This window comes from Brachypodium distachyon, chromosome 3 (genome assembly GCF_000005505.3).
Source record: "Brachypodium distachyon strain Bd21 chromosome 3, Brachypodium_distachyon_v3.0, whole genome shotgun sequence".
NCBI lineage: Eukaryota > Viridiplantae > Streptophyta > Magnoliopsida > Poales > Poaceae > Brachypodium > Brachypodium distachyon.
Genome location: NC_016133.3, coordinates 55,549,177 through 55,575,335, shown reverse-complemented (window position 1 = coordinate 55,575,335; position 26,159 = coordinate 55,549,177). Strand labels below are relative to the sequence as shown.

The 26,159-nt window shown below is 49.0% G+C and overlaps 5 protein-coding genes and 1 long non-coding RNA gene across 9 annotated transcripts; 4 read left to right on the top strand and 2 right to left on the bottom strand.

Moving 5' to 3' along the window:
- Nucleotides 1-570: 570 nt before the first annotated feature.
- Nucleotides 571-2,429, bottom strand: LOC100837790 (protein LYK5-like). The gene has a single exon (XM_014900161.2). The coding sequence runs from the start codon at nucleotides 2,393-2,395 to the stop codon at nucleotides 1,121-1,123; it is 1,275 nt and encodes a 424-aa protein (XP_014755647.1). The 5' UTR covers nucleotides 2,396-2,429; the 3' UTR covers nucleotides 571-1,120.
- Nucleotides 2,430-2,441: 12 nt separating this feature from the next.
- On the top strand, nucleotides 2,442-3,282 carry LOC112271611. Its single transcript, XR_002964896.1, has 2 exons — nucleotides 2,442-2,583; nucleotides 2,810-3,282. It is a non-coding gene; the product is annotated as an uncharacterized LOC112271611 (long non-coding RNA).
- Nucleotides 3,283-9,277: 5,995 nt separating this feature from the next.
- LOC112271707 (zinc finger MYM-type protein 1-like) lies at nucleotides 9,278-12,091 on the top strand. The gene is made up of 2 exons (XM_024461477.1): nucleotides 9,278-10,335; nucleotides 10,420-12,091. The coding sequence occupies exons 1-2, from the start codon at nucleotides 9,278-9,280 to the stop codon at nucleotides 11,900-11,902; spliced, it is 2,541 nt and encodes an 846-aa protein (XP_024317245.1). The 3' UTR covers nucleotides 11,903-12,091.
- A 93-nt stretch (nucleotides 12,092-12,184) lies between these two features.
- Nucleotides 12,185-15,683, top strand: LOC112271750. 3 transcript variants are annotated; one of them, XR_002965075.1, is made up of 4 exons: nucleotides 12,185-13,033; nucleotides 13,101-13,180; nucleotides 13,658-15,046; nucleotides 15,161-15,683. XR_002965075.1 is itself a non-coding variant. In XM_024461702.1 (2 exons), the coding sequence occupies exon 2, from the start codon at nucleotides 13,671-13,673 to the stop codon at nucleotides 14,349-14,351; it is 681 nt and encodes a 226-aa protein (XP_024317470.1). In that variant the 5' UTR covers nucleotides 12,197-13,180; nucleotides 13,658-13,670; the 3' UTR covers nucleotides 14,352-14,600. The 3 variants fall into 3 exon arrangements, 1 of the variants encoding a protein (XP_024317470.1); XR_002965074.1 differs by having other exon boundaries at nucleotides 12,186-13,033; nucleotides 13,658-15,015; XM_024461702.1 differs by lacking the exon at nucleotides 15,161-15,683 and having other exon boundaries at nucleotides 12,197-13,180; nucleotides 13,658-14,600.
- An 833-nt stretch (nucleotides 15,684-16,516) lies between these two features.
- LOC100837487 lies at nucleotides 16,517-18,023 on the top strand. Of its 2 annotated transcripts, none has more exons than XM_003570365.4 (2): nucleotides 16,517-16,710; nucleotides 17,261-18,023. In XM_003570365.4, the coding sequence occupies exons 1-2, from the start codon at nucleotides 16,629-16,631 to the stop codon at nucleotides 17,743-17,745; spliced, it is 567 nt and encodes a 188-aa protein (XP_003570413.1). In that variant the 5' UTR covers nucleotides 16,517-16,628; the 3' UTR covers nucleotides 17,746-18,023. The 2 variants fall into 2 exon arrangements, with proteins under 2 accessions (XP_003570413.1, XP_010235979.1); XM_010237677.3 differs by having other exon boundaries at nucleotides 16,518-16,722; nucleotides 17,261-17,992.
- Nucleotides 18,024-18,070: 47 nt separating this feature from the next.
- On the bottom strand, nucleotides 18,071-23,457 carry LOC100821219 (ABC transporter G family member 28). The gene is made up of 14 exons (XM_003572905.4): nucleotides 22,983-23,457; nucleotides 22,802-22,878; nucleotides 22,150-22,431; nucleotides 21,945-22,008; nucleotides 21,719-21,865; nucleotides 21,537-21,571; nucleotides 21,369-21,442; nucleotides 20,412-21,271; nucleotides 20,034-20,330; nucleotides 19,469-19,948; nucleotides 19,211-19,359; nucleotides 18,824-19,113; nucleotides 18,623-18,744; nucleotides 18,071-18,523 (listed from the first exon to the last, which is right to left on the bottom strand). Exons 1-14 carry the CDS (start codon nucleotides 23,327-23,329, stop codon nucleotides 18,367-18,369), a joined length of 3,381 nt encoding a protein of 1,126 aa, XP_003572953.1. The 5' UTR covers nucleotides 23,330-23,457; the 3' UTR covers nucleotides 18,071-18,366.
- Between the last annotated feature and the right edge of the window lie 2,702 nt (nucleotides 23,458-26,159).

The window sequence follows — 26,159 nt, the reverse complement described above, 5'->3', positions numbered from 1 at the left end:
TTGCAGCCTTGCTGGGCACAATATCATAGCAGGCGGCAACACTATACCTGTGGTTTTTAAACCCGTTCGACCGAATTCGAGCTCGTTTGAATCTGCTTTTTGCATGATTTGAGCTTTGTCTCGGTCTTCTGTTCGTTGAGTTTCCAGGCAATGTTAACTACCCTGCTCTGAATTTCCAACCAAAAAAACCTTACGTTGCTTGAAAGTCTGAATGTATATACCAGGTTAATGTTTTATGTGAGCATTTGTTTTCGTTCTTCAAGAGTCAAGATCGACAGATGAGAGATGAAAAGATGACATGACGCATCGGAATAGGTTCTGTCGTAAAAAAGGAAGATGAGGTTGAGAGTGGATTTGAGCTGTACGAAGGATCTGTGCGTCAGTCCTTTCTTGCTTTTTTGCTAGCGGCAGAGAAATCTCGGAAAAGAAAAATAGGGATTCTCGGCCATTGTTACGACAGACCGCACTCAGATAAGAGTCAAGAGACTACACATGAGATGCGGTGACTTTATTAGCCGGAAGATGAACTGCCAAATGGAAAAAAGAGGAGACACATCCACATCAAAGGAAGGAGAAACAGGAACGGTTTTCCACTCACATCCGAGAACCGAGATCCACAATTTCTTCAACAGAGACAGAAGAATTCTTGGTGCTCTTTGATCCCCGAGATTCCAAAGACCCAGAAATACTGTACAATGGTACGATTACAATGCCGTGCCATCTCAAAAAAAAAAATCTCTGTTTCAGCATGGGAACAGCACAATCATGGATGAGCCCGGACATCCATTGATGTTTTGTCAACGATGTCTGAATCATTTTCAGACTTTCTCCATTGCCGACCCAAAGCTGGATCTGTTTATCCTAGCAGTAGCACTCCTGTGCACATCAGCAGTAGGAACAAGAACAAAGAGACAAGGCCTAGAGTGATTTTATCTATCTGTGCGACCGCACGTGTCCAAATTACATTAGCAATAACACTCATCCGTTGTCAGTTAGGCAAAGCACAAATCAACTGCACGGATTCTTCTCCGATTCATCTGCCCGGCGACGGCGAGCGAGCGAGCAATCCATGGCGATCGGCCGCAGCAGCTAGCCAGCTTGAATGGATTCGTCTTGTTCATCACCGGGGAGCAATGGAGACGGAGATGCCGGTGGGGACGAGGAACTTATCGGCCCAGTCCTGCGCCTCGAGGAAGAGCTTGGAGACCTTGGCGGCGACCCAGGGCATCTCCGGCCGCGCCGCGGGGTCCCTGGCGACGCACCGGAGCGCGACGCCCGCCAGCGCCTCCGCCGCCTCCACGGGGAACGAGTCCCCAAGCCGCCGGTCCACCCACCGCCGCATCCTCGTCCCCGGGTCCCCCATGGCCTCCTCCGCCGTTTCGATGAGCGACGTCCGCTCGTACTCCCCCGTGGCCTCGTTGAGCTCGTACCGCGCGGGCTCCTGCCCGGAGACCAGCTCCAGCAGCAGCACCCCGACCGCGAACACGTCGGAGCGGCGCGTCGGCGGGGACGTCCCCGCCGTCAGCTCCGGCGCCATGTACCCGCGCTTGCCCTCGATCCGCCGTGAGCGGTGCCTGGTGGTGACGCCGTCGTCGTCCTCCGGGGGTAGCTCGCCGGCGAGGTCGGCGGCGCCGAAGTGGGCGATCTTGGCGCGGACGGCCGTGGGCCCGTCGGCGACGACGAGGACGGAGGAGGCCGCGAGGCGGTTGTGGACGGTGCCCGCCTGGCCGTGCACGTAGCTGATGGCGTCGCAGACGTCGGCGGCCACGCGGAGCCGCGCCCGCCACGTCCCCAGCGGCGTGTACCCCGCCGCCGGGTTGCCGGGGCGGAGGAGCGCGGAGAGCGGCGCGGCGGAGGGGACGAGCTCGTAGGCGAGGAAGAGGGACCCCCCGCCCCCGCCCCCGGCCCCGGAGGAGTCGTCGGCGGAGCAGCCGTAGAGGCGGGCGATGGCGGCGTGGTGGCAGTGGCCGAGGGCGGCGAGGCGGGAGGCCACCTCCCTTGGGTCCCGCCGCAGCGCGCGGCGGAAGACGGCGGAGGGGCGGCCGCGGAGCGTGCAGCGGAAGGAGTTGGAGCTTGTGGGGACGAGGCGGTGGGCGGCGGAGAAGGAGGCCGTGGCGGCGGCGAGCTCGTGGAAGGTCAGGAGGAGCGGGAGGTCCGGGAGGAGCGAGTCCTTGAGGGCCTGGAGAGAGGAGGCGGCGGAGGAGGAGGTTGTGGAGTGGCCGGAGGTGGTCGAGTAGGAGGTAGGGTTTGTGACGGCGGTGGGGGAAGTGCGGCGGCGGGTTGTGGTGGTGTTTGTGGTGGCGGAGCGGGCCATGGAAGAAGATGGGTCGGAGACGGCGGTGGAGGACTTGGACTTGCACATGGGCGCCCTCGTCGTCCGGCGCACGCCAACCATCGGCGACCGAGAAGAAGAAGGAAGAATCCAACAGCTTAACCTCGACCCCTTTTCACAAAGAGAACTGCGGGCGGCTTTTCTTCTTCTTCTCTTTACCCTTTTTGCTTGCCGACGGGAGAGTGATTTACCTGGAGAAGAAGAAGAAGAAGAAGAATATGGTCAAAGAAGTCAAACATCCGCCAAACACGGTTCGTTTCATTCATGCAAACAAAACCCGTACTGAAAAACCGAGCCATTTCATACAAAATTCGTGTGAATCAAAATATTTGCACGCGCAGCAACCAAGCTATATTTTCTCCACATTTCCTACCGTTTTTTTTTCTTCCAAAAGAAAGGATCGTTCTGCGTACCCAGTCATCGCATTATATGCAGAGTGACGAAATCGGTTGCCTTATTAAGTTGCATGTTGAGCAGGTAAACGAGGAGAAGGAAGAACGGGCGGATGGACAGAGGAGTTTGCTTGCACGCGTGCACGGGGTGTGTGTGTGTGTGTGACCTGTGAAGGAGGAGAAATGCCGGGATTTGGTTGACACGATCGGTACGTGAGTGTGAATGCTTAAACGGAACGGAACGGAAGGAGACGAGAGAGAGAGAGCGACGTGACTGCACAACGGACCCCCCGACAACTGCCACGGGAAACAAATTTGACGACGCCAAACAAACACAAACAAACATCATTTTTGTGTACTCCCTCCCGCCCATAAACTCTCAAATTTATCCAAATATGGATGTATGTTTGTTTTAGAAGTGTCTAGCTGCATGTAATATTTTGACACATAATATGAGTCGGAGGGAGTAGTATAATAGCGCTTAATTTGACTCGCACACGGATGTGTGGTGTACACTCTTTATCTCGCTCTCGGTTAAATTTGATCTCGTCTCCTGTATTTGACATGTTTGCTCGACGCAACTTAAAGGACCTGGTCCCGGCCAGAGTATAAAGGTGTGTTTGGTGGCCTGAATCCATCCAGAAAATCTCTTATCGTCCCACTTTTCCAACTCAGACTGTGTTTGTTAGCTCGGATAGGAGGACATGTAGAGTTTAGCCCACCTCATACGAAAAATGCCCCTCATCGAGCTTCACAACCCCGCCAAGCTGAGTCCATCCCGCAATCGATCTCGGGGGCCCACCATTTGTGTCCCAAGACTTTCTTCCGTGCCCCTCGTTTGCTCCCGAACGAGAACTTGTTCCCCCTCCTGGCCGTCATCGCCCCCTCCCCTGGCCGCCCTGGGACGCCGCCGCCCTCCTGGCCTCCGACCGCCGTCGCACCCGCCCCGGGACGCCGCTGGCCGCCCGCCGCCGCCGTCGCCCCCTCCCCTGGCTGCCCCGGGACGCTGCCGCCCCCGCCGCGGGCCACGTGGCTAGGCGGCGCCGCGTTGGTCCTGCGGCTCGTGGGCCAGGCTGTGGCCGCCGCCGCCAGCCGCTGCTTCTGCTGCGGCGCCGCTCTCCGCCCCAGCGGCACCCGTGGCTGCGCCCTCATGCTCTTCCTCTCCTCCTGGTTCATTTCCAAATCCGATCCCCACATCTCTCCTTCCCCAGCAGAGCTCGCCGCGCCGCCGCCCTCCTAGCCTTCGGCCGCCATCGCCCTCCCCTGGACGCCGCCCACTGCCGTCATCCTGGCCTCCGGTTGCCGTCGCCCCCTCTCCTCCCCATGGCTGAAGGTCGCCGTCCCTCCCCATGGTTGAAGCTTGGACCCGATTGTTTTTTTTAGAGACCTTTGTGTAAACGTTTTGGACTCCTCCAATCTCAACCCATTATGCTACCAAACAAAGTATTAGTCCAACTTCTCTCAACACATACGGGCTATCAAACACCACAAAAACTCTCAGACCAGCTTGTATGAGGTCATCATATCTCAAATGGAAGAGTGAATCTGGGTTCACCGGACCACCAAACACACCCTGAGTATTGTTGAATGTTGATAACCAAAGAACGACAATAATTCTGGCTTTTCCCGACACAGTCACACGGCACAGCAGTACAGCACTCGCTCGGCTCAGTCGTGTACAACTCGATCGGCTCTCATCAGCAAACTTGGAGTTTGACTCAGGAACAGCTGCCAAGTCAGACAAGATCATGTCAGCCGCGACGAGGGAGAAATCATCCATGTCCTTTTCGTAAGAAAAAATTAAAAAATAATTGAGGCAGGCGGGCGGCGGGCCTGCTTAAATTATCAAATGAATGGTGTTTCCTGTTTGCACGTTGATGCTGCCTAAATTTCAAATATACATTGTGCAATTTAAACAGCAGCATGAGTGCAATTGACTTTATTTTTATTTTAAGAATCTGCAATTGATACTCCCTCCGTCCCATATTAAGTGATTCAAATTTCTCTAAATATAGATGTGTGTACACACACTAAAATACATCTAGATACATATAATAGAAAGTCACTTAATATGGGACGGATGGAGTATTTAACTTTATTACAAACGAGCTTCATTTTTTTTAAAGGAACGGGGAAACTTTATTGAATCACAGAACGGGGAATTCAAATATGATGCGGAGGATCAAAAAACCAAGTATGCCTCCCAATATCTAAATAGATAGCTACTTTAGCTAGCATATCAGCCTGCCTATTAGCTTCCCGACGTTCATGGCCGAAGATGGCCTTCTGCAGCAGGTTCCGTTTCAAATCAATCTCTCTCAACACCACACCAAAGGGTCCTTTAAAGTTCTTCTCGTTCATCTCCTTTACACACAAACGAGCTTCATTAGCCTCGATCAAAAGAAAAAGGCTAGTACAACCCAATTACCCAACATTGAGCACACAGGAGAACAAATGAAAAAGACCGGAGATAAAAGTAAAAATCAGCCCGCAAATCTGTATTTGTTTTTAGGGGAACGCCCGCAAATCTGTAAAGGAAAGGAATTTTTTGAATTTTTTTAGCACAAAAGGAAAGGAAATACTAAGATACAGGAAAAGGGCTCCATGCACCAGCCCACCAGCACCTGATACACACGGCCCGTTCAGACACTAAATGGCCCGTTACATGCAGCCCAGGTCTCCCCTCAAAACAAAATAGTCACAAAGGAAAAAGTGCTCGAATCTCCGCGAGCGTGTCAACGGCTTAAGGCGACTTTGCATTATCAAAACCGTTTAAAAAATCGATCAATGATTCATCATTCTTCTACACACCCTCTCTCTAAAAGATCCATCAAACTTCATCGATTTTTTTGAATATCCATAAAAAATCATCTATGAATCCCGGGGGAGGAGTGATGGTGCGGCGGGCCTTTTCCCTGTCGCAGATCGGCCATGGACAACAACTTGCAGTTGCGAATAATTAGGACAATGTACCAAACGTTCCATCAGTTGACAGACTTTTACGCACAACTAGATTCTTTGGCTCATGCATGCTCGAACGCATGCGGCGGCAGCGAGGAGCAAAATTTTGAGTGCTTGCTAATTAAACGGAAGTGAAAGTGGATAATTTATTTTTTCTTTGCCTTATTTTTTTTGAAGAGATCGTCTCTTAGCTAATGGAATGGTCATGTCTTTCTTAACTACTCTGTCCTCCACATCTAATAAAAGGCTGACGTCATTTCATTGTACACGTCCTAATAATAACAAAACAAAAATAGATGTTTGGTTTGGTTTACTTGCCGAGGAGGAGATTGTTTGTTTTTGCAGTCTTATTGTTGTCCATTAGCACCGCTTCATGTATTGTCAGAGCTTGTCAAGTCTAAGTCTTCAGATTTAGATATGATCGATCTATGCCGTGGTAGCTGGATCTCACCCTGTTTAGTTTCTTAACACTGTCATTCATATTAAATCTGAAGCCACACTTCTGATGCACATGCACCGATACAGACTTGACTTACGGTAATGGGGACTATATAACACTTTTTTTTTACGGGTGGCAGGTGCTCTGCCGATTCATTAAAGCAAGGAGAGAAAGAGTTACAGCGAACAGGAGCGGGAGGAGAAAAAACCTCCAGCAACAACCCAGAAAAAAGAAAATGAAAACACCGATGTTGTACAAAGCTCAAATTATCGACCTCTCGCAAACCTAAACAACCCCACCTCCCCTCGGACAAGCTCCAACAGCTGAGAAGCGGGCAACTCCTTTCCCTGGAAAATTCTTCGATTTCGTTCCTTCCATATATTCCAAGCCAAGTAAGTCCCAAAAGTCACCGCCTCGTCACGTTCCTTCGATCTTGCCCCTGCCGCTAAGCAATGCCACCAGCTTGAAATCGAAACGCTCTTATGACCTGCTGCGAACCGGGCAGGAGGCTGTCCCTGGCGCGAAACCAACAATCTTTTGCATAGGGACATCTCAAAAATAGATGATCAGCACTCTCCAGAATCTGATCGCAAAAACAGCAGCGATCCTCGTGCGTCCACCCCTTGGCCCTCAGCCTGGAGGCCGTCCACAGCCGATTTTGGAGCAACAGCCAGAGAAAAACTTTTATTTTGCCTTCAGCGTTGGCCTCCCAAACTTGATTCAAAGCCGGCACCGGGATACGCCCCAAGAACTGACACTTGTACGCCGACTTCGCCGAGTACTTTCCATTTCCATTTAATTTCCACCTCACCGAATCAGGCTCCTGAGAAAAGGTGACACTCTGAAGCTGCTGCCAAAGAGAAAAGAACTGCTCAAGCTGCCCCGCCGTGTGCATTCGATGCAGCCCCTTCATCCACCTTCCTCCCTCAATTGACGATTTAACATTTGCCCTCTTCGCTGAGCCAGCGGGAACAAATCAGGAGCGATGTCCCTCGGAGCTGCCCCATCGATCCACCGATCAGACCAGAAAGAAACAAGCGCCCCATCCCCCAAAGTAATGTCAGTACAGGCAGAGAAAAGGTCGATGTCCGCCTCTCCACAGGGCAGCGCCATCTCCTTCCAAGGTCTCTCCTCTGGTTGCCATCTAAGCCAGATCCATCTGAGTCAAAGAGCCGCCGAGAAAAACTCCAGATTTTTGATTCCCAAGCCTCCAAATTTCTTCGGCGCGCAAACATTTCTCCAGGCAACCGCGCATTTCCCCCCAGCCGCCTCCTCTTCCCCATTCCACAAGAAGTTTCTTCGCAGCTTATCGATTCTTTTGATTGCCCAAGAGCTAGCCGAAAACAGAGAGAGGAAAAAGGTAGTAGTCGAAGTCAGCACTGAATTCTCCAAGACTAGTCTCCCGGCTTTAGAGAGCAATTTTCCTTTCCATTTCTGCAGCTTAGCCGCCACCTTATCAATCAACGGCTGGATCGCCACACGCCTTGGCTTCCTGACATTCAGTGGCAGACCCAGGTACTTGCAAGGCAGTGCCCCAATCGCACCTCCAAACGGCTCCAAAATCAGCTCCATATCCAGCTCCTCACATCTGATCGGCACGGCCAAACATTTATCGATATTGACCCGCAGCCCAGAAGCATCCCCGAAACACTTTAAAATCTCCCGCGCAACCACGAAGTCTTCCCTGGCCGGGTTCACAAAGAGCGCGGCATCATCAGCATACAGGCTCACCCTCATCCGACGAGCCACATGTTGGAGAGGAGAGAGAGTGCCCCTGTCCGTCGCCAACTCAAACATTTTCTGAAGTGGCTCCATCACCAAAATGAAAAGCAGAGGGGAGAGCGGGTCTCCCTGCCGAAGCCCCCGCCTGTGCAAGAAGGGCAGACCCGAGATTCCATTGAGAAGCACTCGAGAAGAAGAGGAAGCCAGAGAAATGGCCACTAAATCTCTCCACTTCTGCCCAAAACCGATCCACTGCATAAGCTCCAAAAGAAAGCCCCAATGCACCGAGTCAAAAGCCTTCGCAATATCCAACTTCAAAAAAACCAAAGGCCACTTCCTTCTGAAAGTGTCCTGAATTGCATTTTGGACGAAGAGAAAGTTCCTGAATACTCCGACCCTTTAAGAAAGCGCTCTTATCCAAGCTTGCGCTCTTCGCAATATCCAAGCTTGTTGACGTCGTCCATCCACACCCACACAGTATAGACCGCCGTTTCCTGCACGGAATTCGTAGAGGAATCCAGGCCGTCGATGATGGAGCCGTCGTCGAAGAGCTTGCGAACAGAAGCGATGTCCCCTCCACACAGACCCGCACCTTGTAGCACAGCTGCGCCGCTGTCGCCCTGCGAAAACGAGACCAAGGCGAGAGCATGAACGAGAGGTCACCTATGACCATCGGTCCATCCACTCGCAGAGCTTCATTCCTGAGCGCCAGGTTGGAGAAGACGATGAGAAACTCCCCCGGTGTGAAGTGAGACACCTCCACCTCCGCCTCGCTGATCCGGAAGAAACCAGCCACACCCCACCACAGCGAGGAAAGCAGCAGGTTTGGCTGGAAACCAACCAACACCGCCAGGGGCGATTTCACCAGGTGGGCTTCGTCAGGCTCTAGCCTACCCTCCATTTTTGCAAAAAAAAAAAGTCAAATATAGGTGCAGGGATGCAGGATCGTTTCAACAAAGGAGTTCATCAGCCAGGGAAGAAGAGAACTCCCGTAAAAAAAACAATACCGACTAATATACTTAACTGGGCCTTGTGGAGGTTAACTTGAGGCCTTATAGTGGCCCAAGAGGGGGGGTTACGGGAGGAATCGTGGTCAGATCGATCAATTCCCAATTTACGAGCCGCAGATGAACAACAGATTCGATCGATTTCTCTGGTCTCGCTCGCGCAGCCGCCGCCGCACACACCAGCCAGGATCGCTAATTCGCCACTTCGCCGGTCAGATCGTGAGCCTGAACGGAAGTTGAAGGCAGAGGCGGCCGACGGCCAGCTTCCAGGAAAAGTCGTGGTACAAAAAGCATGCAAACGCTAGTAAACTAGCGACTACTGCTGTCTGCTGGTGACCTGGTGTATGTAATTACAGTTTATTTCGTACTAGCTTGTTTGATCAATGATGTAGTATATTTTTTATTTTTTGAAATAGATTTTCAAATGAAGAAACGTTCTGTGTCATCCGGTGATCGCAGTACAGGCGATTTGCGTCGGTATTTGACGAAAAAATCAAGTGCTCCACCAACTGATGATGGCGCCGATGAGACTGAGAGAACAATTCCAAATCCCCCGAGAAATGAGAGCGGTCCAATTCCACCAATCAGCGAGAGCACAAATCCTGCAACCAATGTGAGCACAAATTCCACAGTTGATGAGAGCACACATCGACCTAAGAGGCTTCGGCTAGAATTTGATCCTAATCACATTATTCCTGACCCCGCTCTTCGGATACCCATCGAAGATTATGCTAATGAAATTAGAGATGAAGTGAGGAGGGCATATTTATTGAAGGGTCGAACAGAAGCAAATGGGCTTGTCTTTGAGCAGACACTTGATGGTAAAGTATGGAGATCGTTTCAAAGATCATGGCTTGGTAAGTATGATTGGTTGGAATATAGTGTGAAAGAGAATGCCGCCTTTTGCTTCTACTGCTTTCTTTTCAAGAAAACAGCACAACCCAACACATTTGGAAATGATGTGTTCTCAAGAGATGGGTATAGTCGTTGGAAGACCGCTACTGCTGCTTTTAAAAAACATGTTGGTGGTCCAAATAGTTTCCATAACATTGCAAGGGGTAAATGTGAAGATTTCATAAATCAACGATCAAGTGTGTCTAGTAAAATACATGCTTACTCTAAAGAGTCTGAAATAGCGTACAAAATCCGTTTGACGGCTTCTTTAGATTGTGCAAGATATCTCATAGCACAGGGGGAAGCTTTTCGTGGACATGACGAATCTTCTACTTCCATCAACAAGGGAAATTTCAAAGAGTTGTTAGAGTGGTACAAAGATAAGAATAGTGAAGTGAAGGAAGCATTTGAGAAGGGGCCAGGAAATGCACTTATGGTTTGTTCAGATATTCAAAAGCAACTTGCAAAATGTTGCGCTCAAGAAGTCACATCTGTAATTAAGAGTGAAATTGGAGATAGGAACTTTGCAGTGCTTATTGACGAGGCTAGAGATTCATCAATAAAAGAGCAAATGGCTGTGATTGTGAGGTTAGCTTCACATATTTTGTCTATCTTTTATAAAATTATTATGCCATGAGTTCTCCTAACACTAAAATTTTGTGGCACATGTAGGTTCGTGAACAATCAAGGGAAGGTCATGGAAAGGTTTCTTGCAATGAAGCATATTTCAGATTGTACATCTGCCGCATTAAAGGAAGCTCTGCTACACCTTCTTGCATTACATGATTTACCTATTTCTAGGCTACGTGGACAGGGATATGACGGAGCTTCAAATATGAGGGGGGAATTTAATGGTTTGCAGAAATTGATTCGAGACGATAGTCCACATGCCTTCTATGTCCATTGCTTTGCTCATCAATTACAACTGGTGGTTGTAACCATTGCTAAGTGCAGTAAGTGTATTTCTGATTTCTTCAACCACGTTCCATTGATAGTTACTCAAGTGAGTGCATCTTGCAAGAGAAAAGATACACTAATTGCAAAGCACCAAGATGTCTTGTTGGAAAAGTTAGAAAATGGTAAGATCTCATCTGGAAAAGGGCTGCATCAGGAATCTGGCCTAGCAAGACCTGGAGATACTCGATGGGGCTCACACCTAAAAACCTTGCTCCGTATATATCAGATGTGGGAGTCGGTAGTAGATGTGCTAACAATTGTAAGTACCGATGCTCGTGAACACTCTAGTGTAGGTGGAGCTGGTGGTTTGGTAAAGAAGATGGAATGCTATGAATTTGTTTTCATCCTGAACTTTTTAATAGGCCTGTTGACCATCACAAATGATCTCTCACAAGCTTTGCAGAGGAAGGATCAAGATATTGTTGAAGCTATGGGTTTAATCTCAGATGTGAAAACACGCTTGCAAGATGTCAGGGACAATGGGTGGGAACCATTACTTGACCAAGTGAAAAGTTTTTGTGAGGAGTATGGCATAAATGTGCCAAATATGGATGATCTTACTGTACCAATGGGTGAATCTGTTCGACCGAAGAATAAAGTGACTCTACGCCATTATTACAAGGTCGATATATTCAATGTTGCTATTGATGCGACTATGACTGAGATAAATCATCGCTTCAATGAAGTTTCCTCAGAGTTATTGGTATGCATGTCTTGTCTTAATCCAAGCAACTCCTTCGCTATGTTTAATGTTGATAAACTTGTTCGACTTGCTGAGATCTATGAAGCGGATTTCACCATCTCCGATCGGTTAATGTTAAGAAGTCAGCTACAAATCTTCATTCTTAATATCAGGAGAAGTGAGAAATTCCATGGGTGTTCTGATATTTCCAAACTTTCTCAATTGATGGTTGAAACAAAAAAAGATAAAACATTCCCATTGGTTTATCGGCTTATTGAGCTTACATTGATCCTTCCTGTGGCTACGGCATCTGTTGAGCGAATATTTTCAGCAATGAGTATCATCAAGACAGATTTGCGAAACAAGCTATCAGATGGGTGGCTCAATGACTTGATGGTGTGCTACACCGAACGGGAGATATTCAAAAGTATTGATGATGCTAAAATTACGAAGCGATTCCAATCGATGAAAGATCGCAGAGGACATTTGCCGAAAGAAAGAAACGTAATAACTTAGAGATATACATAATTATTTTGAATTTACTATAATTTTGAGCCTAGCTAGTATTCACTGATTTTGCTTATTTTGATGTGCAGGTCACTTGATAGCCGATGCATACTGTTATGTGGGGACTAATTCTCGTTATATTAGCAACTTAGCAAGGTATCTAATTGTATTTTTGTGTTTTTCAATACTATCACACATTGATGTATGAATTTGAATCACATTAGACGATAGTCCCTTTTTTAAAGTCAATTTAGTATAGTGTTTTGTCATTTTGAGCCCACCCTCATTTGAGGTTCTAGAATCGCCACTGAACACCGCCACCACAGCACGCCGCCCCAAATCCTGATCACGAGCAGCCACATCCGCCGACCTGGCAGCGGTAGCACGGACGAACTCCCGCCGACAAGCTGGGTCACCACCAGGCGAGTTCATCGCAGCAGGGGCCTCTCGGGGGGGTGGCGGAGGTTGCGAACTTGAAGCAGAAACCGGCACAACGCGGCCGACGCAACGGGCAGCCGACGGAGGAGGCAGCAAGCCTGAAGAAGACGAGCCGAAACAAGGGGCAGCCGACGGAGGAAGGAGCGGGCCTGGCGAAGACGGCAGCTCAACACGAGGCAGCGAACTTGAAGGACGAGCCCGGCGCGGCTCGGCCGACGCGAGGTGCAGGACCAGCACCAGCGGCACGGGACGGAAGCGGCGGAGGCAGATCAGCACCCCGGCACCACCGAGCCCTATGACCCACCTTCCCGCAAAGCAGGCACACCGCCGGATTCCTACACTCCGCCACACGGTGGTTTGAGGCAAGACAACGAAAGCATCTGCCCCATGCTCTCTTAAGTAGCAGAGCACGGAAACGAGATGGCACCAACGGTCCGCTCCTCGCACCCCCAGCCGGCCCATCGATCCTGCGCCTGGACCTATCCACCAACGTCCACCCACCGCCATCAATGCGCTCTTGTCTACCATCCTCAGAAACCTGGCGGGAGCCATTACCACCGGACCCAGCAAGAAAGCCAGCAGGAGCAATAATGGCGGAGTTCAGACGCTGGCGAGGGACCTCAACCGCCTGCGGCGCCACGGCAGGGGACGGGGCGAGGAGCGCCTGCAGAAAGGAACCAGGGCTGGCAGGGGAATCCAAAGGTGCCATCTCCAGCCCAATAATGCATGATGGCTATATAACACTGATTAACCTTGTTTTGAGCTGCAGCTGATCTAGATCTGGTGCTAGCCCCTTCAAGCTGCGTTCGCTGAAGCGCGTTGACCTCCTCTAGCTAGCAACACCAACAGGTATGAAGTCTCTCTCCCCCGACGCTTCTATCCTCATTTCTCGAATGAATTCGAACTTACATGTAGATGCATAAATTCGAATAGGCACTAGCGTGCACTGCCTCCTCTCTTTCTATGTAGTACCAGTATGTAGCAGTATAAACATAACATTCAGCTGTATTATTTTTTTGCGCAAAAGGGAGATATATTAATCAAATAGAGGTTACATCAAGGTGTAAAAGATTGCCCCCAGGCCAACACAAAGTTCGTTGGCTAGATCTACCTATATGTATGGAACCGTTGATGCAAATTTGACACTGATAAAAAATTCGAATGAATTTAATCTCGGAATGTAAGAATAGGTGGACTATTCGCTGGTCAAAGTAAAATTTTCGGAAATGTGAGCGTGCTATAGTATTTTGGTAAAGGATGGAGCTCAATTTGGGCTAACATTACACAAGAAAATTAACCAGCGTCGCTGATATTTGTTGCATTCAGAGATTCAGAGAACATGTCGGGAGATTCGTCGCAGCAGCAGCAGCAAGAGATCATTACTGTTGCCCATGAAGGTCCTCACATGTCGATCGATGAGTTGCTCAAGGTATTAAGAGAAGCCAATGGCATGCCGGTGCTGTTTGTCCCTTCCGGCGACGGTCGGCTGGCGGCGGTTGCTGTCGACGGCCTTCAGAATCTGGTGCCCGCCGCCAAGGAATCCGATGAAAACAAGCAGCAGGATTACCGTGGCTGGTTGTTGCTCGTTAGTTCACTGGTTGCCACCGTCACCTTCACCGCGGGGCTCACCCCACCCGGTGGTTTCTGGGCCGACGACGACGAGGCAAAAGGACGAGTCGCTGGTAAGTCGGTTATGCACGACAAATTCCGTGATAGGTACACGTGGTTTTACTTCTTCAACACGATGGCCTTCTTCACGGCCTTGGCAATCATCGGAATGCTGGCCGCAAACATAAATAACAAGAAAATCGCTATCGTGGGACATAATGGTCTCATCTGTCTTGTAATTGTTTGTTTTTTCGGCCTGGGGGGTAGCTACGTTGTCGGTACGTGGGCCGGACCTCGTTCAGTGGCCGGGGTCTTTATGGTGCTTGCCATGGACATGGTTTACATGTTGTTTCCTTTGGGGACGCGTGTTATCCAAGCTATCCTCTTAAAGTGGTCGGCTTATTGCTGCTAGGAAGAATTTAATGGCTAGGAAGGAGTACGGTTTTACAGGAAGCCTTCATCTGCCTGATGCAACAAACTTGTGTTCTAGCAGTAACTATGATAATTTGTGTTATTGGATCCTGGTTTTTTTTTGTGTGTTATTGGATCCTGGTTTGTATCTCTAAATGCGTGAGAACCCTGTTTTTGGTACTCATTTGTAACTTCTACTGGACACATATTTAAAGGCCGCAATTTGATTCCGTATACTCGTTGGGGTCCACCGCTACGGCCAAGTATAGTTTTTTTTGTCAGCACTGGTGTGATCGCATACAAGTGAGTAAAAAACTCAAAAATTAAGTACGCAAGACTAGGCTGTGCTACTGCTGGCTGCAAATTACTGCTCCGTATTTGAATTGCTGTATGATTTTAAGATGATGATGCAATCCATTTTCTTCGCATATCCACGGGTACGTGCATGTCCTATGATATCGCTCGCTTAAATTGATCCCGTCTGTATGGATCAAACAAGGAGGACCTGGCCCTGTGCAAGCGCCAAGCGGCAGCGTGCACATATATAGATGACTCCTCCTGAACATGGGACTTGACTCGCAAAGTCGGAACAGATCGCAATTAAATCAGATCAGCCGCCAAGAGAAATGATGGTGCATCCCTTTGTTTTTTGCCTCTTGGACATGGTACGTTCTCCTTTTTTATCTAAAAAAAATGGTACGTACGTTCTCCTTTTTTGTTATTGCTTTTGTTTTGCCTATTCGGAACATAAATAAATCTTTTTTTTTTTGCGGGTGCGGAACATAAATAAATCATCTGCGGGAAAACCAGGGAGAGCGTGATGGTGTGGATGCTGCAAAGGCGGAATCGACGACTCATCGCCGGCGTTGCCTCTAGCCCGAGTGTATGTGTTCTCCGATAACACCCCGAAACGAGGAGGCGGAAGGCAAGGGAATGAGAAGAGGCGGAAAAATGAAGAATAAGCGTATGCAACATGGATGTCAGGAGGAAGATTATGACCATGGCTTCGGCTGAGGGTACGAATTAACTTCAACATGATTCCGTGAACGAAGGTTAGGAGGCGGGGGAGAAGCTCATGATTCGTCCTTCTCCGAGGATGGCGTCGTGCTCCCGCTTCGTCCACGGCTCATTGCGGCCCTCCGCACGAGTGTTCGTCGCCCGCAACCAGACGCCCACGACGTGCGCTTCGTCTCTTCTGGCGCCCGCCCCTCCGCCGGGGTCCTCTACGGCCTGCTCCACCCCCGCGGGCCTGATCTCCCGCTCTCCGACCCCAACTGGCTTAACTTGGCCCCCAAAAAGGTTCAAGTCTTCTTCTGGATCGGGCGCCACGGCAACACGCGCACGTGTGCCTTCGTCCACCGCCTCGGCTGCCTGGATTCCCCCGCCTGCCCGTTCTGCGCACCAAGACCTGCTCCACCTCTTCTTCGGTTGTGGACGCCTCGCGCCGCTCGCCTCCCCCGCGCGGGGTCCTTCGACTCGTTGTGCGGCTCGGTGCTCTACTCGCTTCGGCTGCTCCCGCCCATGGCCGCGCGTACAGCCCTACTCCTTCTGCCGTGGAGCATTTGGAAAAGCAGGAATCGGCGCGTGTTCGATGCAGCCCCCCACTCTGACGCCGCCCTCGCCCGGCTCCTCCGAGACCTTGCCGCTCCTCCTGCGCCCCCGCTAGCTCTGCCCTCAGTTCTTGGTGTTATGATGTTTGTTCTAAGCTTGTCTCCCCCGTGTAAATCCCCCGCTTGTATCTACCCCATTCCTTTCCGTTGCCCCTTGGGGCTTAATAAAAGGTTGCTGTTTCAGGTGGGGGCCGCCCCGCCCCCACCGTTGACGTTTCAAAAAAAATAAAATTGAAACGATCTTCATCGTGATACTTTGACCATCAATTTATTAGAAAAAAAATCTTTTATGAAGCTATGTTTCGTGATAAATATAAGTAGCAATAGCAATTTGTGGTTTGCGAAGTCGATAGTCCTTTCCGAGTTGAATTAAAAAACAAAAATATGTTCGACCAACACACACAAAAAGCAGATAGTTTGTAACTGCTGGAGTTTTCTGGGTTAACTTACACGATTTTGGGGAGTAATTTAGAAAATAATATTCCAGGCAGTTCTTTTAGGGGCCTGTCGAAAGCCCATAACTTCGTAAGACCCATATAAAGCCCGGACCACTGCTAGAACTAGGCAAACTTGGTTCTCTGCTTGCTTTGTGCCTGCTCGTTTCTTTCTTCCCAAGAAGACACGCTCTCCCTCTGCGGCTCTGCGGCTGCTGTCCTCCGCCGAACGCCATGTCCGCCGCCCGATTGCTGCCGCTGCTGCGCCGCCGCCTTGCGGGCGTCCTGGCTCAACCGCCCGCTCCCTCCTCCCGAGGTCTGCCCCCAGGTTGCTACCCACTTGTCTCCTGCTTAAATCCTAGCACCTCTCCCTTGGGGATTGAAGGTTAAAAATCCTCTTTCTTTTCTTAAGACACTGAATCCTGAAAATTTCGGAGCCTTGCTGATTAGGTTTTGTAGATCCTCCATGTTCTTTCTTAGATTATGCGCAGGCGCGCCCGCTGTGAATGATTTTGCTGCGGGCTTTGATTTGGTTGGGGTTTGTTTAGGTCATGTGGCGCAGGTGTAGGTTGAAATCTCTGTGATCCTAGGACTGTGTGTTTAGCAATCTAGTCTAATTAGGACAGGAGCGTGGTTCCTTTCTGCTGTGTTAAAATGATGGTTTAAGATTGCGTCCAAAGGTAGGACGCCTGACAACCAACCATTAGGTTTGGTGGTGTTCATGTTCCTTTGTGGGAAGTTCCTAGTTCCTGAAAGATTGGCAAATAACTGAATCATGTACCATTTCATTATATATGTATGTCAGTTATTTGCGCTTCTGCAACGCAAGTGAGTTAACTGCCAGTTGGAAACCATTGTCCTCGCAGGATTTGTATTTCCTTCTCCGGCCACTGCAGGGTTAAGATCCCTCCAAACAATCATCGAAGCGACCAACAATGCGACCAACGAGCCTCGACAGGACCTAGACGATTCCAAAACCGCTACCCCACCAGCTTCAGCCCCTGCAGCAGAGTCGAGCTTCAAAGTTAGGGACGCCTCGAGCTTGAAGATCTCACCGAGGCACGACCTCGCCATGATCTTTACTTGCAAGGTATGCGAGACCAGGTCCATGAAGATGGCCAGCCGGGAGTCTTATGAAAACGGAGTGGTGGTCGCCCGTTGTGGTGGCTGCAATAACCTCCACCTGATGGCAGATAGGCTTGGCTGGTTTGGGCAGCCCGGGAGCATCGAGGACTTCCTAGCGGAGCAAGGAGAGGAGGTGAAGAAAGGCCCAACAGATACTCTCAGCTTCACTCTGGAGGACTTGGCTGGGTCTCAGGTCAATGCCAAGGACACTTCTGACCAGAATTAGGCTTTTCTGTAATACACTGGCTTCTGGTCCTGCAGCTATAGAATTCTTAGGGAACCTCATGTGGCTTTTCAGCTCAGTTTCTTCATGGCTTATCGAGTGGAATAGAGGCTGTCAAGTTCTCTTGTAAAGCAGCAATAGCAAGTTTCTTGTAGTGGAGTAACCACATTTTGTAGTAGGTTGTGTTTCAACATTTCTTGTTCAATCACGTACTGACAAAGCAAGATGTTGAAATATTGCCTTCTCAACATCTGGTCATGAAAACTGTCATTTATTCTGAAGTATGAAATGTTGCTGCTGAAAGGAACTACAGATCTGACAATGAACAGCCACAAATAATTGGACATTTCATTTCGAATTTACACCGGGGCAATAAGTGAACTAGTGATCTTAGATATGTACTATCAGCTGATCTGAAATGGATGACGCTTCTAAAATATAGGGCATTCCTGACCAGCTGCCTGCTACTCAACAACACATTCTTACATCTCAAAAGAAAAAACAACCTGTTCTTATCTACACCTCATGCTGAAAAGACAGAAAGTTCTAATTGTACATTTCTGTTACGCAGAGAAAGAATCAATGAATGGATCAGCTGTATCTATTGACAGAGGGAAGGGTGCCTCAGTGCTTCTGGAACACTACCATGCAGAAGAAGGCTACGCAGCGGAAGGCCACCCCATTGGCCATGAGGACCCATATGCAGAGACTCCTATTGCTGATGTCGTAGCCGCTCTTGACCAGCGACCCGCACCGTGTTATCAGCCACACCCCGGAGTAGCTGCAACCATGAACCAGTGTTTTGTTACAGAGATAAATTTAAGCTCGGATGGAAATTTTGAGTTCATGTATGTCAGATACTAATAAGATGGGACAGTACTTGTGAGCGTTGGCAATCACAAACGCCTCCAGGGCCCACTTTGTGTAGCACAGATCAGCAATTATGGTGTTCTTCTGCTGAGTTGCTATCAGGGTCAGAACGACCGGGAGTAGTGCAGACCACTGCAAGCGAAGTATGTGTCAGGAACAGCAATCCACAGAGTATCAAGAGGAACTGAGGAAATGAAGTATGTATGTATACCAGCTGCGCGGAGCCTGGCTGGAAGAAGATGGCGAAGGTGTATCCCATGCCCGTGACACAGTAGACAAGTGCGACGAGGACTTGGTAGTTCTCCCAGATGGATGACCTGGGGTTGTTGAAGAAGTAGAACATGGAGAGGTAGACAATGGGCTTGACAATGGTGTTGAAGTGGTCGATGGTGTCCTTGGCCATGAAGTAGGCCAACGAGCTCATGCCTGAGGCCCTCTCCCTCCAGTAGTATATCTTGTCCAGTGCGAACGACCTCAGGGCTCCAATCTTGCAGAGCAGGGCTGCATCACACATTGCACATGCAGCTTGACATGAGTGAACCTCTAGAGCAGCTGCACCTGTAGGGCTTGCTCGAAATAGAAGGCAAGCCAGACTTACAGACAGCGATGACAGTGTAAGTGTACCCAAGCGCGCCAAACGTCTCGTCGCTCACTTTAGCCAGTGTCCCCAGGCATATCCCGGCAAGGCAGAGTATCAGGTAGTCAACACCCAGTATCCTTGCTTCCCGGAGCCTCTGCTTGCCAACCCTGAAGAAAAAGACGAAGAAGAGATAGATAGAATGTCATTATCGATAACAACTTGAGAAGAATTCCCCAGGAAGTGAAATCTCTAACACACAGATGAGAGAGACCTTACCTTCCTAGGAAGTACCTGTACTGCCTAAGAATGCCAGGGGTGCAACGGTTTGACAAATCTTCAGTTGACTTGTTATAGTCAAACTCATCCTTCTTTTGCATGATGGTGTCCTTGATATTGGCCCACAGTTCTGCAGCGAAGGATGGTCCTGACTCGGAACTGGGGGAGGAAGGGTCTGCACTTCTTCCGACCGAAGATTCAGATCCCGAGGAGCTCTGCAGCATGTCCCGTGGAACATCGTAGCTGTTGTGCAGCATCCATCTGAGTGGCAAGTCCTTCACAGCTACTCCTGCACTCATGCTTGGCTTCACTATGCCCTCCAAGATGTCAATGTAGTAGTCGGGCGGGTTCACGCGCTCCGGCACGACAATGCCCAGCCCTGAGAAGTACTCTTCCACCTTCTTCACTGGCCCGTGGTAAACGGTCATGCCCCCTTTAGCCAGAAGTATCAAGTCATCGAACATTCTGTACAGCGTATAGCTGAGACAGCAAAGGAGTTGTTAGCCTGGGATATTTGGAAATCAGGCAAACATATACTGTTTCTTATTTGAGTTTGAGAGCAAACCTGGGCTGATGAACAACCATGGAGATGTTGACGCCTTCGAGAGCTTCCCGGCGAAGGGCGCGGAGAAGAAGCAAGGAGGATGCGCTGTCCAAACCGGAAGTTGGCTCATCTAAGATCAACAACGAGGGTTCCATGACCATTTCTAGACCGACGTTGACTCTCTTGCGTTGGCCACCTGAGATGCCACGCTGCTCCACCGTCCCAACCAGAGAATCTCGAACTGCCTGCAGGCCCAAAGACTCGATGACCCTCTCCACGACGAGGACCTTATCGGCTTTAGACATGTCTGCTGAAAGCCTGGCATGCAACAACATGCGGTAAGTTCAGTGGTACTAGCTCAAAAAGGTAAACAGCTAGCTCTACTTGAGCAAATAATACCTGCATCTTGCATTGAACCAGAGATTTTCTTCAACGGTTAGGTTGCCATGAACAATGTCATCTTGGGGCACAAAGCCAATAATCCTCTTGTACGCACGAATAGGCTCAACTTTACCATTGATGAGTACCAAGCCTGATGTGTCACAACCAGTTGCCTTGCCAGCGATAGCACTCAGAAATGTGGTCTTGCCCGCACCAGATGGGCCCATGACAGCAGCTACACGGCCAGGCATGAGCTTTCCTGTCACGGACCTCAAGAGCTTCTTCTTACTCCCCTTCAATGTCAGAGTTAGGTCCTTGAAGGCGACCTCAATGGCCAATCTTGAACCGCCTTCATGATCTTTGGCCATATTTACCACACCCGACAAAGTCATGTTGTTGTCGTTCTCCTGTAATTCCTGTTGCAATGCCTTTTCCTTCTCGATTTGACCGTATGCATACTTGAAAATCTGGCTCCGGCTGTGCATCTGCTTCCCTTTTGGCATGTTCTTTCTCCCGCCCTTGTCTCCTGTTTCCAGATTGAATCCTTCACCTTCCGGGTAATCATCAAGCGAGTTCATGTCGGTGAGGTCCTTCTTTCCACCCCCGTCTCCTCCAAGTGAAGGTAGACCTTTGGATGACATCCCCCCTGCCTGGCCAGGTTTCTGCTTGCGGGAGAAGGTGCGAGACAATTGCGACTGCAGGCCAGAGCTAGCCTTCTTGGCGACATCTCTAGCCGATTTCCACCTTTCACGAGCCTGTGCAGTCTCTCTCGCATACTTTGCAGCAGCCTCTCGAGATTTTGCTTGCTTTTTCTCACGGTTGGTCAGGAGTTGACCGGAGAAATTGTAGATGATCAAAAGGACTAAACAGGAGGCAAACTACAGAACCGTGGAAAAACAGAAGACAAGTGTTAGTTTGACCTTAATAGCTGCAACTTCCAAGGGGTATTATGTTACTGATTTGCCAGCACATTACCACTAGCAATGCACCAAAAATTGTAATGTCTTGATTATCAGAGTTCGGTGGACAAGAGCTCTTCTTGTAGCATCCTGCAGTTAAGAAGAAACTACATTCAGGATGTGCACAAATCAAGAAGACTCCAGAGGTCTGGATTCTAACTTTGCAAAGAGAAGTTGAGCTTACTGGTTTGTGAAGTTGATCCCTTCCTGCAATAAAACCTGCAAAACACATCTGATACTCTCAGAGTCTGGACAGAATACCACCAATCACGCGAAGAATGTGCACAATAATATTAACTGGCGTGGGTATTATCATCAACAAGTCTAATGGAACTACAATTTGAAACATCAGATAGATAGGATTACCCACTACTACAAGGGAGTTTCTTCGTCGTGCTCGGGCAGTAGAATCCAGCCGGGCAGAAAATATCATCAGTGCTGACCACATCTGCCCAGTTATCAGCACTGCCACAAGTGTGATTGGGGTTTCCAGGGGGTGGTTGATAGTTGTATCTGGAATGCATCTTCAGTTTTAAAAAGTGAACCTTTTATGTTATTGTGGATTTAGGAGTTATAAAGACAGCCAACTTACGGGTCACAGATGCCAGTAGTTTTGTTTAAGGTGGACACGGGACAGTATGCTCCAAGAGGGCAAGCTGCACATAACAGCAAAAAAGACAAATTAGGAGATTTTCTTGCTGTTACATCAAGGGGATGTTAAACTTAGCACAAATTCCCCTAATCCTGTATCTGTAATGAAAAAGTGCGCTCTTTACATCATAATTGTGGGAGCTTACGCATCATGCAGGTGAGACCATGGGGGCAAAAGAAGCCAGGGCAGCAAGCTTGGCAATCCTGGGATCTCAAGGGGATATCCTTGGCATCCTGCAGGTTGACCTTCTGCTCTCCGGCGCTGCATGCCCATCCGGGCTCGCAGCCATCGCTCCACGATGTCAGGTTACAGTTCTTGTTGGGACTGACGTAGTTCTTCTCCCCCCTCGTGTCCTCGTCGCTGCCGAGCAAGCTGTTGAAGTAGAACTTCATCTCTGCAGCTGTGCAGACGCGCTGGTGCAGGTCTCCTGTTGCATGAATTCGTAGCCAAAAAAAAAAAACGGTCACTACATGTTGGCAAGGCAAAGACAAAGCCATCGATCTAGATTGCAAATGCAGCATCGATAAAACAACAGAGCGAGTCTAATAAACGGTTGTGGAAAGAATGGTGCTGATTTCCTTAACATGCAGGTTTGAAATAGCAGTTCAGTTAACATAGAGCGCAATGATGACAGAAATGCTCCATCGAAAATTCAAAATGCTAGTAGTAAACATGAACAAAGACAAACAAATGAATCCTCATCATAATCTCTGCCTCGAAAAAAAAAAGCATCATAGTCACCAACAAAGTGCATTGTGATGTTACTACTGATGTATATGTAGCATGGATGCACGCACCATTGGTCTGCTTCATGCAGTTGTTGAGGAAGGTGGTGTCCCTGGAGAAATTGAAGGCCGCATCCCACTCCGAATCCCTGCAAATCCAAATCCAAATCAGTCGAGATATAGCAAAAAATCCCAGCCGCCGCCCCGTCGGCGATCAGAACTCGCATTTGCGATGAATTACGCACGCACGTACGTGTCCTTGATGCAGTATCCGAGCTCGGCGCGGATGGCCCTGGCGAAGGTGGAGGTGAGCGACTTGAGGCGCTTGTTGACGACCTCGGCGACGATGGGGTTGCCCGCGAGGCCCTTGGCGCCGGACCCCCCCGCCGCCGCGCCTCCCCCGACCCCGTCGCCGCCGAACCCGTCGTCGAAGCCTTCGACGGCGGCCGCCGCCTCCTCCTCCGCCAGGGAGACCCGCGGGACGGCGTCGACGGCGGCGACGATGGGGAAGGGGGCGCCGGTGGCGATGGCGCGCGCGGCGGCGGCGGCGTTCAGGAGGAGCAGCACGGCCGCGAGCTGCTGCGCCGCCACCCAGGCCATGTCGGGAACGACGAGCGGAGAGAGAGCTCGAGTCGAATCTATGGCTGGGAATAGTGTCCGTGGCTAGGTTTGTGGTGGGCATTGGGGGAGGGAGAGAGCTCGCGGGGGCGGTGGTGGTAGGGAGGAGAAATAGGCGGAGTGGGCGCGCGCGACACAGGGAGGAAGGCAAGGGATGGTCGGGAAGGAAACCGGACTATGGTCCACGACGCGGGGTTCATCGGACGGTGCACGTGGTGTTGGGACACGTGGCTCTCTGGATGGGCCTTCGGTGTTGTGGAACAGGTGTGGCTACTGGCTACTGTCCGGTACGGGGCTGGGAGGGAGATAGGAGGAATGGGTGCTCTTCCCGGGGTTGGGCCTGGCCTTAGCTACTGGGCTTTCTGGGCCCAGGTTTAATGGGCCTGATCCCATTAAGTACTGTTAATGAATGGGCTTGCTAAGCATTGAGTCCTTTTTACCGCACGAGGTGCCTTGTGTTGTGTTTCCCCGTCTGATTCTAAATTCTTGAATCAAATTTTTTCAGATGTGGATGTATTTATTCATAAAAAATGTTTAGATACATGTAATATTTCGACAATAATTTAGTATCGGAGGGAGTACATTCTTTTGAAAAATTTATAGCCACCATTGTTCTTGTCCTCTTTACTGTCTGTTTATTCCTATAGAAAAATTACTGTCTGTTTATTATTTGATCATTGTTTTCACTGAAAATTATCTTCAGCCATCGCTACTTCACCATGGGAGCTATGTATATGTAACATTCAGGCATTTGCTCAGCTGGGCAGTTGGAGTTTCTTTGCAGGTTGCAAGAACTAGGCTCCTAATGCACAATTGCTAAAACACAACCAATAAATGAAGTAATGGTATAATTAACAACATTTGAGAATCTCTCATGGATGACCGGATTATGGGTATAGAAATCAGTGGTCCTTCTGCATGGTTGATTGTTTAGTGCATGAAACCTTTGATGCATGCGGCCTAACAGTCGTTTGGTACTAGTAACATTCCTGGGTTGGGACTTTATAACTATTTAGGTTGGGACTGGTCAAATTAATGTTTTCTTGGGTGATCAGAAAGATGTGGAAGACCTTTAGCTGGTCAGGAAGCTAGCAGCCCACCTGGCTTTGTTTCCCTTGAGGACCTGTAGACTCTAGTTGCTCTTGTAGCCTTCTTTCCTTTGAGGACCAGAATGTTGTGTTTCTTTCTTACTTTGATTCTTGGCTCTTTTAGTATATATTATTCTAGATTTCTGGAGCCGGTTTCTTTCTCGCACCCAACCACTGATGACAGAATGACAGTGCATAGTAGTCATTCCCGTTGCCAAGTGCTACTTACCTCTGTACCTCAATTTGGTTTTTCCTTGACACCATCTCTTTCAGGTAATATGCAGTGAACACAATATGCATTCATGTTTATGTCATCTCGAATAATAACAGCACGGTATAGATATACAGTAGCCTTTAAAATCATAATTCCTGTACCTGACGTCGTACAGCTTTTAGGGCGTGTACAATGGGATGAAATCAGTCTTCTCTTAGCGATGCCACATAGAATAAAATCTGATGTGGAAGAGAGAGAAACGAAGAGAAGTCGCAAGCCTCCTCTTAATTAAGAGATGATCTCTTCACAAGAATAATAAGGCAAAAATAAGACAAATTTACCATTGTACTAGATTTCACCTTTCCTTAGCATTTATTTAGTTAATTTTATTCATCTAAACATTAATTTTAAGATAGAACACTAAGAAATAACCCATTGTGCAATATGTTTTGTTGTCTTTTTCAATTGACGTGGAATGCTTCAGATAAAACAGTCTTATCAACCATTGTGCATGTCCTGGTTTGCAAACTGGAAGAATTCTAGAATAACGATCGTTCTCAATAACGAGGCTACCATATCAGGTGCAATGAGTTTTACACTTGCGCCTTGAGATAATTCAGTTACACGAGGAAAATGCTGAATTAATTATCTTCGGTGGAAAAAAAATCAAGTACAATTTTTTTATTGTTTCTTTAGTACAGTATAAAGTGCGTCTTAATCCACACCATGTGCTTGCTCCGTCAGATAAATAGTATCGATCTGCATGGCATTTTCGCAGAGAATATAGTCAGAAATTTTTATTCATTTGCAGGTGTGAGTGAGTTCTTGCTTGGTCCTGCCAAGTTTAAATTTTCAGTATGACTTGGCCCTGTCAAGGGTCAACTGCTGTTGCCAAGTTCACCGTCGCCCACTTATGGGACGTCGACACAACCAGACAGTTTCCCCGTCAAACTAATCGGCCACCTGGCTTGGAATCACGGGTCTCGCTGTAGTCGTCTTCACAACGATACAGCCACCGTTGCTTGCTTTACGCGTGGCTCACAGACACGTGGGAACGGCCACGTGTAGTAGCCACCAGCTCTCCTGTTTCCACAGCCAAAATTAGCCACACTCGTGACTGCCATACACTGACGTGGACGTCCATGTATGACGAGTCCACGACACGTGACAGCTTTCATGGCCGATCGGGCTTTGTTTGCCACGTACGCACATATCAGCTCCCAACCCGAATTGATCCGTGCTCTTCTTCTTCTCGTGCTCGACCCTTTACTCCTTTAGCTTTTGCTACGGCAGGGTTAATTTGTGCTTTTTCTTTATCGTCTTTCAGAGATTGTAGTGAAAGAAGTCCTTACAGTCTGGTCCATGGGGTTGAATTGAAATGATTAAAGGTTCGAGATAGTCGGGGCAGTTGATAGACCGGTGAGCCGAACTCTCCTATCCTCCTCGATTCCCACCAACAAAAGGTAAAAGAGTAACCTGAAGAAAGAAAAGGGCTAGTTCATACGTACGG

Excerpts from the sequence above, each read along its gene's own strand:
- LOC100837790 (XM_014900161.2), bottom strand. The coding sequence starts at position 2,395 with ATGGTTGGCGTGCGCCGGACGACGAGGGCGCCCATGTGCAAGTCCAAG.
- LOC112271707 (XM_024461477.1), top strand. The coding sequence starts at position 9,278 with ATGAAGAAACGTTCTGTGTCATCCGGTGATCGCAGTACAGGCGATTTG. Across the intron at positions 10,336-10,419 it reads CAAATGGCTGTGATTGTGAG|GTTCGTGAACAATCAAGGGA; the intron begins GTTAGCTTCACA and ends TGGCACATGTAG.
- LOC112271750 (XM_024461702.1), top strand. The coding sequence starts at position 13,671 with ATGTCGGGAGATTCGTCGCAGCAGCAGCAGCAAGAGATCATTACTGTT.
- LOC100837487 (XM_010237677.3), top strand. The coding sequence starts at position 16,629 with ATGTCCGCCGCCCGATTGCTGCCGCTGCTGCGCCGCCGCCTTGCGGGC. Across the intron at positions 16,723-17,260 it reads CTCCCGAGGTCTGCCCCCAG|GATTTGTATTTCCTTCTCCG; the intron begins GTTGCTACCCAC and ends TTGTCCTCGCAG.
- LOC100821219 (XM_003572905.4), bottom strand. The coding sequence starts at position 23,329 with ATGGCCTGGGTGGCGGCGCAGCAGCTCGCGGCCGTGCTGCTCCTCCTG. Across the intron at positions 21,272-21,368 it reads TTTTTGGTGCATTGCTAGTG|TTTGCCTCCTGTTTAGTCCT; the intron begins GTAATGTGCTGG and ends ACGGTTCTGTAG. Across the intron at positions 19,360-19,468 it reads TACAGGTACTTCCTAGGAAG|GGTTGGCAAGCAGAGGCTCC; the intron begins GTAAGGTCTCTC and ends CTTTTTCTTCAG.